The sequence below is a fragment of the Orycteropus afer genome, unplaced genomic scaffold (assembly GCF_000298275.1).
Source record: "Orycteropus afer afer isolate SDZICR_OR568_19922 unplaced genomic scaffold, OryAfe1.0 scaffold00151, whole genome shotgun sequence".
Taxonomy (NCBI): domain Eukaryota; kingdom Metazoa; phylum Chordata; class Mammalia; order Tubulidentata; family Orycteropodidae; genus Orycteropus; species Orycteropus afer.
The window spans coordinates 6953460-6972862 of NW_006921738.1; the positions used below are offsets into that span (position 1 = coordinate 6953460).

The 19403-nt window shown below is 36.4% G+C and overlaps 1 protein-coding gene across 1 annotated transcript in view; it reads right to left on the reverse strand.

Annotated features, from left to right (window-relative positions):
* Nucleotides 1-15: 15 nt before the first annotated feature.
* Nucleotides 16-19403, reverse strand: part of CEP83 (centrosomal protein 83) — a 116883-nt gene continuing 97495 nt past the window's right edge. Inside the window, exons 12-16 of the mRNA XM_042781689.1 lie at nt 17274-17431; nt 15597-15726; nt 3042-3145; nt 1389-1578; nt 16-120 (exon numbers count right to left, since the gene is read on the reverse strand). Of these exons, the coding sequence (XP_042637623.1) occupies nt 16-120; nt 1389-1578; nt 3042-3145; nt 15597-15726; nt 17274-17431 (687 nt within the window). The remainder of the gene's footprint in view (nt 121-1388; nt 1579-3041; nt 3146-15596; nt 15727-17273; nt 17432-19403) is intronic.

Below are 19403 nucleotides of genomic sequence, written 5' to 3' on the forward strand. Positions count from 1 at the left end.
TTTTCTCCAAGCACATCACTCCCCAGGAGATCCAAGTTCCTCTAGTTGTTTTCTTTGTGTTGTTTCTAGTTCTTCTAATCTTTTACGCAGTAGAGAGAGTTCCCTTTGATGCTGTTCCTCCTTTAAAATGTGGGGAAAGCAGAACAAAAGCAATGTTAGAAAAACTATGGAAAAGTAACTGAGGCAGCAGTCTCCAGCGGCCTCTTGCTCTGGCCTGTAATATCTGGCAATGAAACAATGACCATTTTAGCAGTTTAAGAACAGAGCAGCACGGGCTAGACTACTAACTAGTACTCACTTCTCTCCTGCCTCAGGCTCCAGCCTTAAGCAAAATCCCAAAGTCTGTTTTGTTTATCTGGCAATAAAATTCAGCAAGGAGTGATCTAAAGAGGCTAAAACAGAACTCAGGTCTACTTACAGGCAGCTTTTCTAATGGCGAGATTAATAGCCGTGTTCTATAAACAAAGTACTAAGTGACTAAAATCTTCACAACTTACAATATTATAAAATGCAGTTACTTATTAATAGTCTGTCTTCTGAAAATCAGACAATCAACTGGATTCATTCAACATTTTAGTGTACTAACAGACTAACTAGAAGGAGATCAGGTTTTAGAATCATACAGATTTAAGTTTGAAACTTAACTCTGTTACGTAGTAGCTGTGTTGTTGTTGTTCGGTGCGGGTGCTGTTGACCTGATTTCATCTCAAAGAGACCCTATGGGACAGAGTGGAGCTGCTCCATAGGGATTTCTAGGCTATAATCTTTACAGGAGCATACTGCCAGTTCTTTCTCCCACAGAGCCACTGGGTGGGTTTGAACCGCCAATCTTTCAGTTAGCAGACAAGGGTTAACCATTGTGCTATCAAGGGTCCATTAATAGCTATGACCCACTTTATTTAAATAAAGCAAGTCACTTTATTTCTCTGACTCAGTTTCCTCATCCGTAAATTAGGAATAATGCCTCAAAGCACTTTTCATTAAGATTAAATAAAATCCTATGTATGGAAAAGGCATATTACAGTACATGTCATATAGTAAATGTTCAATGATAGTATTACAAGAGTGAGTAAAGATTAGGTTATTCTAGAACCAATCAATCAAGTTTCCTTTTTTCCTCCTACTGCCCATTAGGAGATTTTGCTCATAGCCCCATCACTAAAGGATAGTCGGAGTAGATTCACATCTACTTTGCTTCTCAGGCAACTTCTCTGGTGTATGAGATGGAAAAGTTAAAACTGACTAAGCTTAAAATGAATATGCCACTCTTAAAGCTAATTCTGCATACTGATCATATTCGTAATTTGAAGTTTTAACTCTCTATTTTATCAGGAAAGAACCTACAGAAATGTTTGCCTAACGTTTTTCCCTAAAATAAACGCCCATACCTGAAGATGAGGAGGAAAGGATAGTTCCATGCCTGGAACTATGTTTGATGACTGAAAACTAACAGGATTAACAGATGCTGTGGGAGGCATATTAGGAACCAAAATTAAACTTCTAAATTCATTATGTCTTCTTTGTATATCCTTTAATCTTTTTTGAATCCTTGTATATTCTTCAAATGGAACATTTTGTCTTAAAAGGAAAAAAAAAATTGTTACTCTTCTTTAATACAGTTATAATCTATAGAAGAACCGTAGGGTTCACAGAACATAACTTTAAATTAGAAGAAATGAATTTCTAAATTAGAAAATTTTTATCTATATGCAATGGATAGATAAAATTCTGTTTATCTGGAGTGGTAAACAGAAAGATGACATTAAATTTCAATCACATGTGAACATTATTAGCATTGCCACTTAACAACTCACTTAAAAGTTTTATTTGCCCTCTCCCTACCCATGAATCTTGAAACTAAAAAAGAGACTTTTGTAAAAAAAACAGAGTTTTTTTAATCTTATAGAAGAAATCAGATGGAAATACAGAAAATATTATGTTGAATCTTAATAAATTGTAGTTTTTGTACATGAAATATGGTCAAATACAGGTAAGTTCGTATGGCTCAACCTAGTTTTAAAAATGTAGCTAATCACCAAAGGAAAGCTACCTGACTTTAGAAAAATGAATTGAAGAAACAAGCTAATTCATACGGCCTTCACAATCATCTTCTTAATGGTCGTAACATGACCTTCCTGGCAATCACACTGATAATATAGTTACAAAACCTCTCAAAGTTTTACATGGTGTGTACCACAGCTGCTGAATCTTGATTTGGTATTTCATTATCAATTGGAATTAATGAAGAGGTAGCAAATTGATTGTGTTTTAGAATGAATTTGGTGATTTCCTGTTTCAGAACAGAGTAAAGCTGGCATTAATTTCACAATCTAGAAGCTTTCTTGGGTATTCAAAAAAAAACAACTGTTGGCATTTGGTAGCAATTATACTCAAAACCAACAATATACATCATAAAACATCACTGTTTGATATACAGGCAATTCACACAACAGAAAAGTCCAGCACCTGAATAGCTAAATGCTGAAGGCTACCACTAATTAGCTGAATTTGAAAAGATTTTTTATTAACTTAAACCAAATGCATTATAAATGCTACTACTGATTTTCACAACCCCTTTAGAAATATATAACTTTAACAAATTCAACTTAATATGCTAAGTTTTCGTTATGTAAAAAAGGCTAACAATGTTGATTATTAGCTGTGCTGGGATATGACTGCAGAACCAGAAGGGATAGCCCAATGATATTTTCCACACCAGGCAACCAAACCCTGGTCCTTGATTCAAAGCTGTAGCCAAAATTTTAAAAACCATGCAATAACTACAATTGTCTTGTTGTCTCAGCAGGAAGAACTCACACTCTCCTCCCAACCATAACAAACACTTGGCACATAAAGAAACCTTCTGGTTGGGAGGACCATACAGTTAGAAGAAGAAAAAAACCCAGGATATTAGATTAGGGATTATCAAATAGCTTTAGAAATTTTACAAATATGTAATTTGAAAGAAATCATGAAATGTATTTACTCAGAAACAAAGTTCTATAACTTTGAAATAACCACATATACATATAAAACATTACCTATTTAGCACCTGGTTTTCTGTTTCTAGTTCTTCTCTCTTTGCCTCCAAAACTTCTATTTTCTCCTGAAGTTTCTTCAATTTGTTTTCATGAAGAGATTTTCTCTAAAAAGAGAGAAATAATTCATATTAGCAAGTATGGTAATACATAATCTCTTATTTGAACAAAATGATACAATGAATATTTTACCAAAAATTTTAGTTAGAAATTAGTATTTTCAGTGAATATTAGGAGCAAAGATTGGTAGATGTAAGTCTTATTAAAAACAGCAAAGATATCTTCAGTGTGACAAACAGAACTATTATGACTGCCAAACCAGAAAACATGTATCAATAACTAAATTGCTGTAAGTAACAAACCTAAATAGGGACTGAATCGAGTTTTACTAATGAGTCTGCCTGTCATGATTAGGAATCATGAGCTCTAAATTTTCCCAGAAGATATCATATGTTTAAAAGAACTAAAACAAAACTCAACATTAAAAGCATGTCTGTATTAATAAATTGCTACCAAAGCAGCAAGATTAAAGGATCAGGAAGCTAAGGTAGATTTTGTGTACATTTCAGTTTCTAAACATTAGAAAAAAAAATTAAATTAAACTTTGCAGTAGACAAAGTGAAGAAGATATTCTAAAAACAAACATGCTGTGATTTCATTAAATAATATGGGGGAAATCTATGTAGAATGCAAAAGGAGTATGCTGAAAAAAGGTGATTTTTTCCCCCATTTAATTAATTAATTAATTAATATAAACAAAGAGACAGATTCTTTAGTAGCCATAAAAACTTTCAGGTATTTGTTTTCTATTTTTTTTTAAGTTGAAGTATAACAGGCTTGTGGAACATAAATGGAAAACCACAAGGCAAACGCTGATGTCACTGCCTCACAAGTCAAGAACATTGCCATGCTCAAAGTGCCCCTACTTTTCCCCTCTTCCAATCAGTCCCTCTGAAAACGTAACTAACTCATTTACCTCTAATGCTATAACTTACTTTTGCCCATTTTAAAACTTCATATAAATGGAAGCATAGTATACACTTTTCTAAATGGCTTTTTTCCTTCATTCAACATCACGCTTGTAAGACTTATTCCTCTTATTGCTTACAGGTATTTTTCATTCATTGTCGTATTCTGTAGTCCACTTATGAATATTACATAATTCAGTCTATTAACCCAGTCCACTGTTAAGGGTCATTTGGGTTATTTCCAGTTGGGACTATTAAAAATAATGGTGCTACTGGCATTCCTTCTTATGCTTTCCATTGTCCCATATCCTCCAGCACTCCAGAAGGCTCCCTTGTGCCTCCTCCTACCTACCCTGTAAAGGAACCACTCTTCTGACCGTCACCGCCACAAGTATATATTTATGTATTTACTGGTAATTAAAAAACAAACAAAACTTGTTGCTGTCAAGTCAATTCAGACTCACAGCAACCCTACAGGATAGAGCAGCATTGCAACATAGGGTTTCCAGGGCTATAAACCTTCATGGAAGCAGACTGCCACAGCTTTCTCCTGTGAAATAGCTAGTTGGTTTGAACCACTGACCTTTTCATCCCCTACCCTACCCTCCCTGGTAACCAACAAAGAAAGTTTTCTTCTATCCATAAACCTTTCCTTGACTTTTTACAATAAACCGAAAAACAAACAAACAAAAAAACCCCTCACTGCCATTGAGTCAATTCGACTCACAGCAACCCCATCTTGGGTTTCTGGGCAGCATCTCTACCAAAGTAGATTATCCAACCTTCCTTCTGGGGAGTGGCTGGTGGGTTTGAACTGCCAGCCTTCTGGTTAGCAGTTAAATGCCTTAGGCACTACACCACTACAATATACAGTATTTGTCCTTCTGTGATTGACTTATTTGACTCAGCATAATGTCCTCCAAGTTCATCCACATTATGTGGTGTTTTGCAGATTCTACATTATTCTTTAGGGTTGCATAATATTCCATCGTGTGAATGTACCACAGTTTGTTTATCTGTTCCTTGGTTTATGGGCATGTAGCTCTGGTGGCATAGTGTCTAAGGCATCTGCTAACCAGAAGGCTGGTGGTTCAAACCCACCACCCACACCTTGGAAGGAAGACTGGGCAATCTTCTTCTGTAGAGATACCACCTGGGAAACCCAAGGAGGGGTCGCTATGAGTCTAAATCAACTCGATGGCAGTGACTTTGTTTTTTGTTTTAACTTTGCCTGTTTTTTCTTTGATGAACTTTATAGTTTTAGGTTTCACATTTACGTCTTTGATCCATCTGACGTTAGTTTTTGTGTGTGGTGTGAGGTATGGATCTTGTTTCATTTTTCTGCAAATGGATATATAGTTGTGCCAGGACCCTTTATGAAAGAGACTGTCTCTTCCCCCATTGAATAGATTTCAGCCCTTTGTCAAAGGTCAGCTGACCACTATTTCTGAGTTCTGAATTCTATTCTACTGATCTATGTGTCTGTCATTGTATCAATACCAGGCTGTTTTGACAACTGTGGCTTTATAGTAGGTTTTGATATCTGGGAGTGTGATACCTCCTACTTTGTTCTTCTTCAGTAGTGCTTTGCTTATCTGAGTCTCTTTCCTTTCCAATATAAAAAATTAGTGATTGGTACTTCCATGTCTGGATTGGGATTGCATTGAATGTATAGATTGCTTTGGGTAGTACTGACATTTTCACAATGTTCAATCTTCCTATCCACGAGCATGGTAAGTTCTTCCACCTAGGTAGATCTCTTATAGTCTCTTGAAGTAGTGTTTTGTAGTTGTAGTTTTCTTTGTATAGGTCTTTTGTGTTCTGATTTATTCCTAAGTATTTTTATTTTTTAATCTTTTGGTAGCAATTGTAAATGGTATTGACTTCCTTATTTCCTTTTCAGCAATCTCTTCTGTTGCAGAGGAATCCAACTGATTTTTGTATGTTGATCTTGTATCCCACCACTATGCTAAATCTTTCAATAAGTTCCAGTAGGTTTTTTCTGCTGAGTCTCTTGGATTATCCATGTATAGGCTCATGTAATCTGGAAAGGGATAGTTGTACTTCTTCCTTACCAATCTGGATGTCTTTGATTTCCCTTTCTTGCCTTATCGCCTTGGTGAGAACTTCCAATACAGTGTTGAATATTAGTGGAGATAGAGGGCATCCTTTTCTGGTTTCTATTGCAAGGGAATGGTTTCAGTCTCTGTCCACTGAGAATAATGTTGGCTGTTAGTTTTGCATATATGCCCTTTATTATGTTGAGGAACTTCCTTTCTATGCCTATTTTGCTGAGAGTTTAATCAGGAATGGGTGTTGATTTTACAGAATGCCTTTTCTGCATCTATTGATGATCCTTTGATCCTTTTCCTTTATTTCACTTATGTGATGGATTACATTGATTTTCTAATGGTAAACCATCCTTGCATACCTTGTATGAATCCCAGTTATTTTTTTGATAACATTATTGGGTCTATTGGCTAGGATTTTGTTGAAGATTTTTGCATCTATATTCATGAGGGATATTGCTCTGTAGTCTTCCTTTCTAGAGGTGTCTTTGCCTGGTTTTGGTATCAGGGTTATGCTTGCTTCATAAAATGAATTTGGGAGGATTTCATCCTTTTCTTTGTTCTGAAATAGTTTAAGTAGGATTTGTGTCAGCTCTGCTCTGAATAATTGCTAGAATTCTCCAGTGAAGTCATCTTTTCTTCTTGTTGGTAATTTTTTAATGACCTGTTCAATTTCTTCTTTTGTTATGGGTCTGTTCAAATTTTCTACCTCAGTCTGTATTAATTTAGGTAAGTAAGGTGTTTCTATAAATCTGTCCATTTATTCTAGGTTTTCAAATTTGTTGGGAGTATAGTTCTTTCTCTTATTATTCTTTTTATTTCTGTGCTTCTGTTGTGACATTACCCCTTTCATTTGTTATTCATGTTATCTGCATTTTCTCCTTCTTTGTTAAGTTTGCCAGTGGTTTGTCATTTTATTAATCTTTTCAAAGAACAACTTCTACTCTTGTTGCTTTTATCTATTGTCTATTTTCTGTTTCATTTATTTCTAGGAGCTCTGGTGGAGTAGTGCCTAAGGCATTTAACAGCTAACCAGAAGGCTGGCGGTTCTAACTCACCAGCCACTCCTTGGAAGGAAGAGTGGGCCATCTACTTCTGTAGAGATACTGCCTCAGAAACCCAAGGAGGGGTCACTATGAGTCACGATTGACTCAATGGCAGTGAGTTTGGTTTAGTTTTTGGTATTTATTTCTGCTCAAATCTTTGTTATTTCTTTTCTTTTGGTGACTATAGGCTTTTTTTTTTTTTTCTTTTTATTGTGATTTGTGGAAGTTCACAGAGCAAATTCACTTTCCATACAGCAGCTCACATACACTTTGTCTCATGACATTGACTACAATTTCACACAATGCAACAGCTCCCCTCCCACTTCCTCCCATAGTCACCTCTTCCCTGTGTCCTTACCTTCCATGCACTCCTGCCCTCCTGAGCTGTCTCCCTATGCATACACAGCCTTTCTATTCTTCCATGACTGATCTCTCCATGGAGTGTATCTAGCTAATGTAAATGTTCAGCTCATATGCCTGTCTTTTGTTTGGCTGGAAACCACAGGAGTGGGTTCAATTCCAGATGTGAAGGGCAGCTAGGGGGCACAGTCTCAGTGGTTCTATCAGGCTATATCAGACCAGCAAACCTCTTTTTTTTTTTTTTTTTATGATTTTGAGTTTTGTTCCACATTGTTCTCCCACTCTATCCAGGATCTCCTACAGAGCTCCCCCTCCAAGTGGTTGTTAGTGGTAGCTGGGCACCATCTAGTTCTGGTCTCATAGTCATACAGGCTGAGGATCACACAGTGTACCAGTCCCTTGACTAACTGTTTCCATGTGCCTTTGGTTTTCTTCATTCGTGTTTGCTCTGGGCGAGGAGAGACCCATAGTTGCATCTAGATGATTGCTTGCAAGCTTTTAAGATTCCAGTCACTATTCACCAAAGTAGGATGTGGAACAATGTTTTGGGTAGTATGTTTTACCAACTAAGCTTGATGTCCCTGCAACTATGGTCCCAAGCCCACAGGTCCAACTACTTGCTCCCTCTGGGTAGCTGGCTGTGGCCAAGAAGTGACTTCAACCTTGCCCCTTGTCAGTTCTACTACATACTTGGGAATTCTTACATAACATACCAATATACTTGTAGAACCACTGTCTGCCAACCCTATACATGGTCTTAGGCACACTTCCCCATGCATAAACATACCTAATAGTTCAGTGTAGGCCTTTTTTTTTTTTTTTTACTGCTCTTTTTCTACTTGATGGAGACCTTGGGTTAAGGTCTTGATTTTGGCTTGCTCTTCTTTTTTGATGTATCTATTGCTATAAATTGCCATTTGATCAATGCTTTTGCTGTCTCATAAAGATTTCAGTATGCTGTGTTTTCATTCAGGGAATTTTTTGAATTTTTAATTTCATCTATTACCCAGTTGTTTTTGAGGAGGGTGTTATTCAGTTTCCATGTGTTTGCTCTTTTCATTGGTCTTCCTAGTGTTGATTTCTAATTTTATAGCATTGTGATCTGAGAAGATGCTTTGCAGTATTTCTATGTTTTAAATTTATGCAGGTCTATCCTGGAAAATGTTCCATGTATGTTATAAAAGAATGTATATTGTTCTGTTGTTGGGTGAAATGCTCTGTAGATGTCTTTTAAGATCAAGCTGGTTGATCATATTGTTTATTTCTTTTGTGTCTTTGATGAGTTTCTTCCCAGTTGGTCTATCTTTTATTGTATTAAAGTCTCCTACTATTACTGGAGTTCTGGTAGCATAGTGCATAAGGCACTTGACTGGTAACCAGAAGGCTAGAGGTTCAAACCCACCAGCCACTCCTCAGAAGGAAGGTTGGGCAATCCACTTCCATAGTGATACTGCCTCGGAAACCCAAGGAGGGGTCACTATGAGTCAGGTCCAACTTGACGGCACATAACAACAACACTACTAACTGTGGAGTCATTTATTTGTCTTTTTGATTCTATTGAAGTCTACCTTATGTATTTGGGGGCTCTTTCATTGGATGCATAAATATTATGGTTATGTCCTCTTGTTCAATTGATCCTTTAATCATTATATAATGTCTTTCCTTGTCTCTTATGGTCCTTTTTGTCTTAAAGTCTATTTTATCAGAAATTAATATTGCCACTCCTGCCCTTTTTTGGTTGCCATTTGCTTGGTATCTCTTTTACCAACCTTTGATTTTTAGTCTCTTTTTGTCTTTGTGTCTTAAGATGAGTCTCTTGTAGACAGCATATTGATGGATCATGTTTTCTTATGCAGTCTGCAATTCTCTCTCTCGAGTGGTGTATTTAATCCATTGACATTCAGTGTAATTATTGACAAATATGAATTTATTAATGTCATCTGTTATGTGTTTTTTATGGTGTTGCTGATCTCTTTGTTCCATATAATTTTCTATGCTGAGCTCATTTTTTTATGAATCGTGTTATCTCCTTCATTGCTATTGTTTTAGTATTTGCTAAATATTTGTGCTTGTCCCCTTTCTTATTTTGATGCAAAGGTTTATTATTTTTCTTTGAGGTTACCCTGATTTATTTTCTTCCCAAGTCTATCTCGCAATTGTGTTGATTTCCTCACCATTTAGAAGTTCTGTAACTACATTACTTATTCCCTCTGTTTGGTTTGATGTCCCTGGTTCCTTGTTTACAGTCTTACAAGCTTATTTCACTCTGGATACATCTATAACTGGGTCGGTTTCTGGGATATGTCATCACGTGTGTTAACCATCGCTTGTTGTTTGCTGTTGTTGGTCCTCTGTAAAAAGGACTCCCTTTAGTATCTTTTGTAAAGTTGGTGTGGTTTTAAAAAATTTCCTTAATTTCTGCTTACCTGGAAATCTCCTAATATCACCCTCATATTCCAGGGACAATTCTGCTGGGTATATAATTCTTAGTTGGAGATTTTTTTTTTTCTTTCAGGGTTTTTATATATATATATGTATGTATACGTATATGTGTGTGTGTGTGTGTGTGTGTATCATATCATTGCTTTCTCACCTGCATTGTTTCTGCTGAGAAAGTAGAGCTTGGTCTTATTGGTTGTCCTTTGTAGGTAACTATTCATTTTTCCTGTGCTGCTTTCAGGATTCTTTGTCTTTGATTTTGGTTAAGTTTGATTATGACAGTTTGACTATTACATCTTCAAACACTGTGTCCGATCCATTCTCTCCTCTCCTTCATGGACCCCAACTGCACATATACGAGCACTTTCAACTGTGTCTCACATGTGTTTTATAATGTGTTCTATTTTTTCCTACTATTTATTCTATCTTTATGTCAGTTTGGATATTTTCTATTGACTCTCCTTATATTGTATTAATTCTATCTTCGGCTATAATAAAAACATTGGAACTAAACTTTGAAATTCCTCTAAGCTCAATTCTTAGAGCTCTTCTCTCAATTCTTCTTTACTTCCTAGGTGACTTCATCTAATCCCATAGCTTTAAATACCACTGATATGCCGATGGCTCCCAAATCTTACCTCTGGTCTCTGCCTTGAACTCTAGATTGCTGTATCCAACTGACTACTTAACATCTTGTCTAATGGGCATCTCAAACTTAACATGTTCAAAAGAGACAACTTTATTTTACCCCCAAACTTTTTCCTTCCATATAAGTAACTGAATTTCTGTTTTACTAGTTGTTCAAGCCCAGAATCTTAATCATTTTTGATCAATCTCTCTTTCATATTGCCTTATCCACTATTAGCTCCACCTCTGAAATATATACAAAATCTGACCACCACTCCATCACTTGGTCTCTTTTCCAAGTCATATCATCTTTTACCTGGACTACGGAAGTTGTCCCTAAGTGATCTCCCTGAGTCTTTTTTTGTCCCTCTGTATAAAAGCCACACATTCTTCTAAAATATAATTCAGATTATATCATCTCTCAATTCAAAATTATCTAGTATATTTTTATCTCCTTCAGAATAAAAGCCAAAGTCCCTGCATTATCTGGCCTACTACCTTTCTCTCCATCCCAGCCATCTTAGTCTCCTTATGTTCCTTCTAACATGTCAAGTAGATCCCTGCTTCTCTCTTGTACTTGCTATTCTCTCTGTTTGGAATAATAGTCCCCTACATCTAGCGACATGGCATCCTCCATATTTTTCTTTTCATATGGCTTTCATAACACAATCTAGTTCCTCTTTCCAAATCAACTTAATCCTCTTTGTATTCTTTAATCATATCCAAAATCTCAAGTTTCTAAATATTTCTAATCTGAATTGGGAGCTCTGGTAGCATAGTGGCTAAGGCACTTGACTGCTAACCAGAAGGCTGACGGTTCAAACCCACCAGCCACTCCTCGGAAGGAAGGTTGGGCAATCCTACTTCCATAGTGATACTGCCTCAGAAACCCAAGGAGGGGTCACTATGAGTCAGGTGTGACTCGACGGTACACAACAACAACAACAACAACATGCTTTGTATTCCATTATTTCTAATTGTCTATACAATATATTCACTTAGAATCTAGGACCTTTCTACTTGGACTTCCTGCCATCACTTCATATCAGACACGTGTGTGGTCAAATTTATCTTCTCTTTCTAGTCCTAAACTGGCACACATTCTTCATTCCATTATAGTAACTCCACTTAGATCCCCTCATAGCGAAAACATTTCATATTCTACTGTTCTTATTTTCTACCATATTCTTTTTTTTTTTCCTTCAAAATACCTCTAGGATTCACCCTTCATCTTTATTCCTATACCTCAAGCCACAATTTCAGCCTTTTTTTTTTTTTTAATCTCATTTTAAGTTTACTAGAAGAGTTTCTAACTGGTCTCCCTGTCTTCATGCTTTTCTCTAGCATGGTGGTTCTCAAACTTTAGTGTCCATAAGAATCGTCTGTAAGTGACCAATAGTATTCATTAGGTTTTTCTTGCATAGTATCTTATTTCTCCAACCAGTTTATATAATCATTCAAAGGCAGAGTTTAATCATGGTTTCTATTTTCTCCTCAATATACTGCATAATTCTAGGCATACAATATATTGGGTAGATATTTTACAAATTCAGTGTACAGTTCATTTCTGTTTTATGAAAAAATTCATAATGGGATCTAATTGACAATTACTTCAGAGACAGATACCTTAGAATAAAAATAGCAAGTTCTCACTTCTTTTCAAAAAGAAAAAAAGCACAACACATTGTCATCATGCAAACAGATCTCTCCTGATATTCACACTTCCAAATGTAGGGAGAAATACACAAAGACGACATCAATCACAGAAGGGCATTCCAACTCAAGATCCCTGATCAAGTTTTTCCAAATAAATCAGCACAGCAAGGTATCATTTACACTAAAGACCTTACTTAAAAACACTTACCAGAAATGATATAAGCTTCATGCTTTAAGAGTTTAGCGTTACAAATAAGCAATTCAGATGACAATGTGTCATCTTCTCCACTTTTTAGGGAAATAAAGTTGCTACTCTTCAGTGTTAGAACTTCTCACAGGAAAGTAACTCTAAAAGGATTACAATTTCTGTCTTAGAGTTCATGTTATGTGACTTAAGTCTTTCTGCTTAAAAAAGTTGTAATTTCTGTGATTTAAAGAAAGAATCTAAAAAATCTGTTGTACTCCTAAGAATTACGATCTGTCCTCATTATTTGTGAATTCTGTAGTTAATTTGCCTACTTGCTAACATTTATTTGTAATTCCCAAACACCAATATTTGTGTGACTTTCATGGACATCGACATGGGCACAGTGGCAAAAAAACTTAAAGTTACCCAATGCACACATTTTCACTTGAGGTCAAACATGGTTAGTTAAGTAGTCACTAATTCAGTGTTCACAGCAACTTCATAGAATATCAACCATGGCAAATAACTAAATATTTATGTGACCTCATCGCCCAAATTTTCATACAGTAACTTTAACTTGAATGGGAAGACTGAGTTACACAAATTAATTTTATAGTGAATATTTTACCACAGGAGATACAACTCTTGCTCCATGACTATAATAAAGAGAAAAGAAGTAAAGCATTTAGAATCAAAGAAAGTTATAAATTATAGCATATCAGTGCGGTGGAAAGAGCACTGGACTGAGAATTGAACCATGTCGATTCTAGTCATGGCTTTATTACTTACTAGTTAAGTGGTCTTTAGCATCTACCATTTTAATTTCTTAATCTATTAAAAAGAGGGGAATGGGTTAGCTATCTGAATGCTAAGATCTTTTCCAGTCCCCAAATAACATATACTTGTATACATTTTAATAGCATTTTTATGTCACATTCACGTTAATTAATGTAAAATTCTAAGCTCCTGGGCCATTGTCCCACATGGTATATGGTACATGGTACAGCTCTGGGTCACAGCTATTCATTGAATTGAGCTTAACAATTTCCTATGACTTAAATCACAATCAGCACATCAGATTTTAAAAAGTGAAGTGAATACTTACTATGTCTATACCCAATCATTTGGTAGGTATTTCAGTAGGAAAAACAAAACAACAAAAAAGTCATCCTCAGTCATAATAGATTGAATGTTACTTTTCAGGCTTCTTAAAGTTATCTTCCTTCTTTCTTTCTGGCACACCTATGATCAGCTGGTAATCTCTCTCACCACTGGATGTCACTTTTGCTCCAAAAGAAGTCAACCTGGCTAACTAACCTCAATAATTATAATCTGATCTCTAAGATAATTATCTCTAAAAACTGGGCATGAAAGATAAAATCAGCTCTCATAATTTCTAGTGATTTCTAGCTGAAATATGGTTTCAGATGCTTCCAGGCTTCAACAGTACAAGGAAGCCTAAATAGGATTTCTAAGATCACAGGCAATCAATACCCACAGACTGTTCATGTACTTAATACAGAAGAAAGGAAGAGAAGTGGCATGCGTGGTGGCGAAAAAATAAGTTATTTATGTTTTGGTATAAGACATTTACATTCCACTATACCCACTGCCATCAAATCAATTCTGACTCAAAAGATTCCTATATCATGAATGTTATTTTTCTAATCTCAATCCTATACTACTTCTAGCATTATGAGAAAAGTATTATTCAGAAACCAAGAAAGTGGGAAAGTAATGACAGACTACTCATGTTGTGACTCCAGCTATCAAGACACATTGGCAGTTATATCCAATAATGTAAATGAACAGCTAGAAGCTGTGTCTTTGTTTTCCAAATTCAGAATATGTGAATGATATAGAGTTACCTTCTCTTATGTAAACGTGAATAGCTTTTTTCCAAAAAACACAGAGACCATTAAGATACTAGATCATTAAGGTGTCTATGCCTGGAAGAACCACCTTCTCTGCTCAGATCTTCTCACCTCCCTGCAACCAACGCCACTATTGAGGGAATTTATCAAATGCGGACAGATCAAAATAATTTGTGGGTTTTTTTTTAATTACCATGCCCCTCCCCACACTCAATAACTGCTGACTCACTGCCACCGTAAGTAGCGGTTACTGATGGGACTGTGCCACATTTCATGGGTGTGCTGAAGAAGGAAAAAAAGTTGTGAACCAGTAACTTACATGAATCATCTGGCTACATTATTTCCATGATGCTCTAGATCGTTTCCAAAAACAAAATAAAACCATTTTTAGGTTCTGGGGAAAGGTTGTGTGCAAAAGTGAAACTTAAAAAAGATCACTGCTGTGTGAACTATCGTCAACTATCATAGCTGTTTCAGAAGTCAGGCAGAGTCCCAGTTCCTCCTGCTGGGACAAGGAGATACTCTCTCCTACACTCCTGAGTTACAAACACCAAAGCACTTTAACCATAACAGAGATGTTACAGGTATCAGGCATAGTTGAAACAGGATTCATCACCTAGTAATAATCACCTAATACTTTAGGTGTAGAAAGAGTTAACATAACTTCCATGGTCTTTTGTTGTTGTTGTTGTTATGTGCTGTGGAGTCAAACCCGACTCATAGCGACCCCTCCTTGGGTTTCCGAGGCAGTATCACTACAGAAGTAGGATTGCCCAACCTTCCTTCCAAGGAGTGACTGGTGGGTTTGAACCGCCAGCCGTCTGGTTAGCAGGCAAGTGTCTTAGCCACTATGCTACCAGAGCTCCATGGTCTTTATCACTCTGAAAAACATCATCTTTGTGGAAAAACGCATGTCAGCTCCGAACAAGTGACTTATTAATGAAATTGAGAAATAAACCTGCTAAGCAGTTTAGATTTCCCCAATTTATCTTTACAAGGTTAACAGTGAAATATCGTATTTAAATATAAAATTAAACAATACCACTGGAATCTCAGTTTTAATTACACATTTTATTCTCCTAAACAGTCAATTAGGAGCTCTGGTGGCATAGTGTCTAAGGCATTTGACTGCTAATCAGAAGGCTGGCTGTTGAAACCCATTAGTCACTCCTCGGAAGGAAGGCTGGGCAATCTACTTCCATAGTGATACTGCCTCGGAAACTCAAGGAGGGGTCACTATGAGTTGGATCCAAGTCCACAGCAGTGTGTTGTTGTTGTAAACACTCAATCACATTTCAGTCGATAGAAATCACTTTAAAAACAACCACTTGCCTTTTTCTGGGCAATTGCAGCTCGCTGCAGTTTCTCTTTAGCTTGATTATACTTTTCTTCTCTGTCTGTGATACGCTCATGAAGTTTATGCTTTTCTTCTAACCACCGAACTTGTTTCTCTTCCAATGTCCTGTCAGGAGAATGTATGCAAGCATGGAAGTCAACACAAACTCTTAGGATTGAACAGATGTCATAACAAGTATAAGCAAATGGTCACTATCTGCCTGACCACATTTGTAATTCTCCAACTGCAGGCACTCTTGCATGGTCACTTACTTGCTGCTACTACCACCATTAGCACTGAGTGCTTCTTATGAGCCAGCACTGAGCTTAGTTAGAACAGTATACATGCTGTATCATTTATTCTTTACAATATCTTTTTCAGTTAGGTACTTCTATTATCTCCCTTTTATATATGAGGAAACTAAGGCACGGCGCAATTAACTAACTTGCTTAAAGACTCACATCTAATTAATAGCAGGGCAAACACTTAATAACCATGTCTGAAATCGGATAACCACCAAGCTACAAAAATTGGGCCTATTAAAGCTGGTTAAAAATCAACCCTGGTATCAAGTTTTAATATGGTATATTTTGTAGCTAGAGTAAAATTCATATAAATGGTATGTCAAGGTAATATCAGTAATTGATATTGTTTCTGCATACTTATCATTTTAAAAATCCCTGTTATAGATAGTAAAAGTCAGAACAACAAACTCTGAGAAGTCAGATTACTTGCCTAAGATCTATAGATTTTAACTGTCTTAGTTGGGACTAAAATTGCTTTCTATTGATCCCGAATATAGTTCTTCTCTACTGCACAATCCTATGACTAACATTCAGAAACCAGTAATTATATTCTAGTTGCTAGATACATGAGAATTCTTAAGCATATTTCAATCACGCAATTGAGGATTCCAAGATAAAAATTTTTATTTTTTGCAAAATAAGTTGAACCCTGTAGAGTGTCACAGCATATTATGGACAAATACCTTGTTTACTTCCTTTTCTTAAAATTTAATACCATGTATGAAACTATGCACAAATTTTATGTGTCATGGTGGCCTTCAGAAAAACACATTTGAGAAGAGTAGTATTTATAAAGACAACACAAATTCAAACCACAGTTTTCTACCACGTGCCAATTTTTACAGATCTTCAATATCACCGAAATCATCTTCTCCCTTCCAAGAGATACGATATTGTCTACTAATAACAAATTTCAAGTTATATTTTTAAAAATCTAAACAAATGAGGCTTTTTAAAGGGAAAAATCCAAGAGACTATAGTTATAATTCTAAATTTTGCCCACGCCTCCCCCCCAAAACATCGTTCTCTGGCACATCTAATAGGTTAGATACTTGAAGAAATGTGTTGGTTTACTCAAGGAATGAAGAAGTTTTTCTGTGAGGGTTTTCAAAATAGTATGGTTAGACAGAATTGTAGAAGTCCTTCTTCCCTAGATATCTTACTTTAAAAAATAAATAAATCAGGAGTTTATAAAACTCATTCTGCTGAAGTACAAAGTACATTATCTAAATTACTGTACATTGTCAAAGGATATTTGCAACCAGTCCCAGGACACTTTTAACATTTATTGGAATCATCACTAAAAGAACTATACATAAGGTCGCATGAAGAGGAAATCGTTTGTACGTAGAAAAGAGCACACTCTACTTTTCAACTTCTAGTTGCACTTTTTCAGCTTGGCTTCTTAAATTTCGGCATTCCTGCTTTAACCTCTCCACCGTTTCCTTCAGCATTTGATTTGAATTCAGCAAATCATTCTCTGACTGTGTAAGTGAGGTCACTTGGATCTGCAAACTACTGATTTGCTTTAAAAAAAAAAGAAAGAAACACAAGGCCCATAAACAAATGCAATAAGGTATCAGAGGGGCATTTAGTATCTTCCCTCACAAATGCCCCACCCAACTGGTATGTGCTTGAGAACAAACTTAAGTGAAATTATAAACAGCAGTAGCTAGGATTATCTCTTAATACAACTTGGTTATATCAAGAACCACAGCCCTCAATCTGTTGCTGATTCTTTTCTCTTCTTCCCCAAATTAACAAGTCAGAAGGTGGTGGTACTGGTAGTGGGGAGAAGAGTCAGTAAGAGGAGAACAGGGAGGGGAGAAAAGAGAATCCAACTATCTGAGTGAGTCTCCTGACTACCCCTAGCCTCCCAGGAATGCGCAGGCTTTAACAGCAGGTCAGCTGGGAGGGAAAGCTGCTATAGAAACCCGTTCTCTGGGAGAACAATGTGGAACAAAACTGAAAATCATTTAAAATAAAATAAGGACCAGGTTTGCTGGTCTGATAGAGCCTGGTGGAACCACTGAGACTATGGCTCCTAACTGCCTTTCAAGTGTGGAACTGTGGCTTCCAGCCAAACAAAAGACAGGCAGATGAGCTGAACATTTACACTAGGTAGATATAATCCTTGGAGAGAACAACCATGGGAGAACAGAAGGGCTGTGTATTCACAGGGAGACAGCTCAGGGGGCAGGAGTGCATGGGAGGGAAGGACACAGGGAAGAAGTAACTATGGGGAAGAAGTGGGAGGGGAGCTTCTGCACTGTGGGAAACTGCAGTCAATGCCATGAGACAAAATGTGTGTGAGCTTGCTCTGTAAACTTTCACCCAAATCACAATAAAAGTGTATTTGCTCTGTAAACTTTCACCCAAATGACAATAAAAATTTTAAAAAAAGAGTAAGAAACCTGTTCTTCTGTACCCACAGTACCCTGTAATCAGCAACCCCTCCACGAGTTCTGCTTTCTGAGCAGTCAGGGATAGTTGTGAGTATAGCAGTGATCACTGACACACAGTATTTAAGAAGCTGCCAAACATTCTACATGTCCAGTGTTGGGCCGAAGATGCTTTGAGAAATCTGTTGAATGTCAAGGATTCCCTGGTCTTTGGTGTCATTTATCAAACCATGTAATGTCACTTAGGCTTTTTTCCCCATCCCAATTTAACTTTCTTTGAGAGTGCTTTTTCAGAACTAGTAGCTAATTTTCTAGTTACAGAACAATAAGATAGAAAGATTCACACTGCTTTCAAGTAATATACAAACAAATGATCTTCATTTGGTAGACTTTCATCTATTTCCCCCATAAGCCATTCTACCAATTAGTAAGAAATAAAAGTCCTCATTTTTTCACTGACTTCCTTAACTACTTTCTGAGAGAAGTTTGGGACCAAAGAGCAACAAAGGCTTAGGTAATCAAAAGAATCCATTATGAGACTCAAGGGTAAGAAGAAACCAGATTCTTTATTCAATAAATAAGTGGGAAATAATTCCATTACTTCTGGACAGTAGTAGCAAAGTCAAATAAGGCAGGATTATATACGTTCAAAGAGCAATTGTCAGTAGATTAAGGTTAATCTGTGTGTCTCAGATTTCTAATTCAGAATGAGTTTCTCCATGTAGAACTATTTATTCTTTACTTTTAATAGGAGTTGTAAATATTAAATCTGTATTACAACTGACTGAACAAGCAACCTTCAAAGACCTTAATACTTCTCCATATACAAAGAATGACAGAAAGCCCAATGCAAATGTTACTAAATAATTTCTCTCAGGTATCAAACATTGCACTATCCTAGGTTAAGATTTAGAAACCATAACTGCTTATATGAAGCAGTGCCAGCTAGCATGTAAGCATAAACTCTAAAAATGGCATCCTCATTACTTCAAAATTTAAAGGCAAACAAGTAACAAAAAAGACAATAAAATTCAGAAAATACTTGTCTATGTTTTGTCTAACCTTATAAAAATCTTTCCTAAACCCAAATAACTTT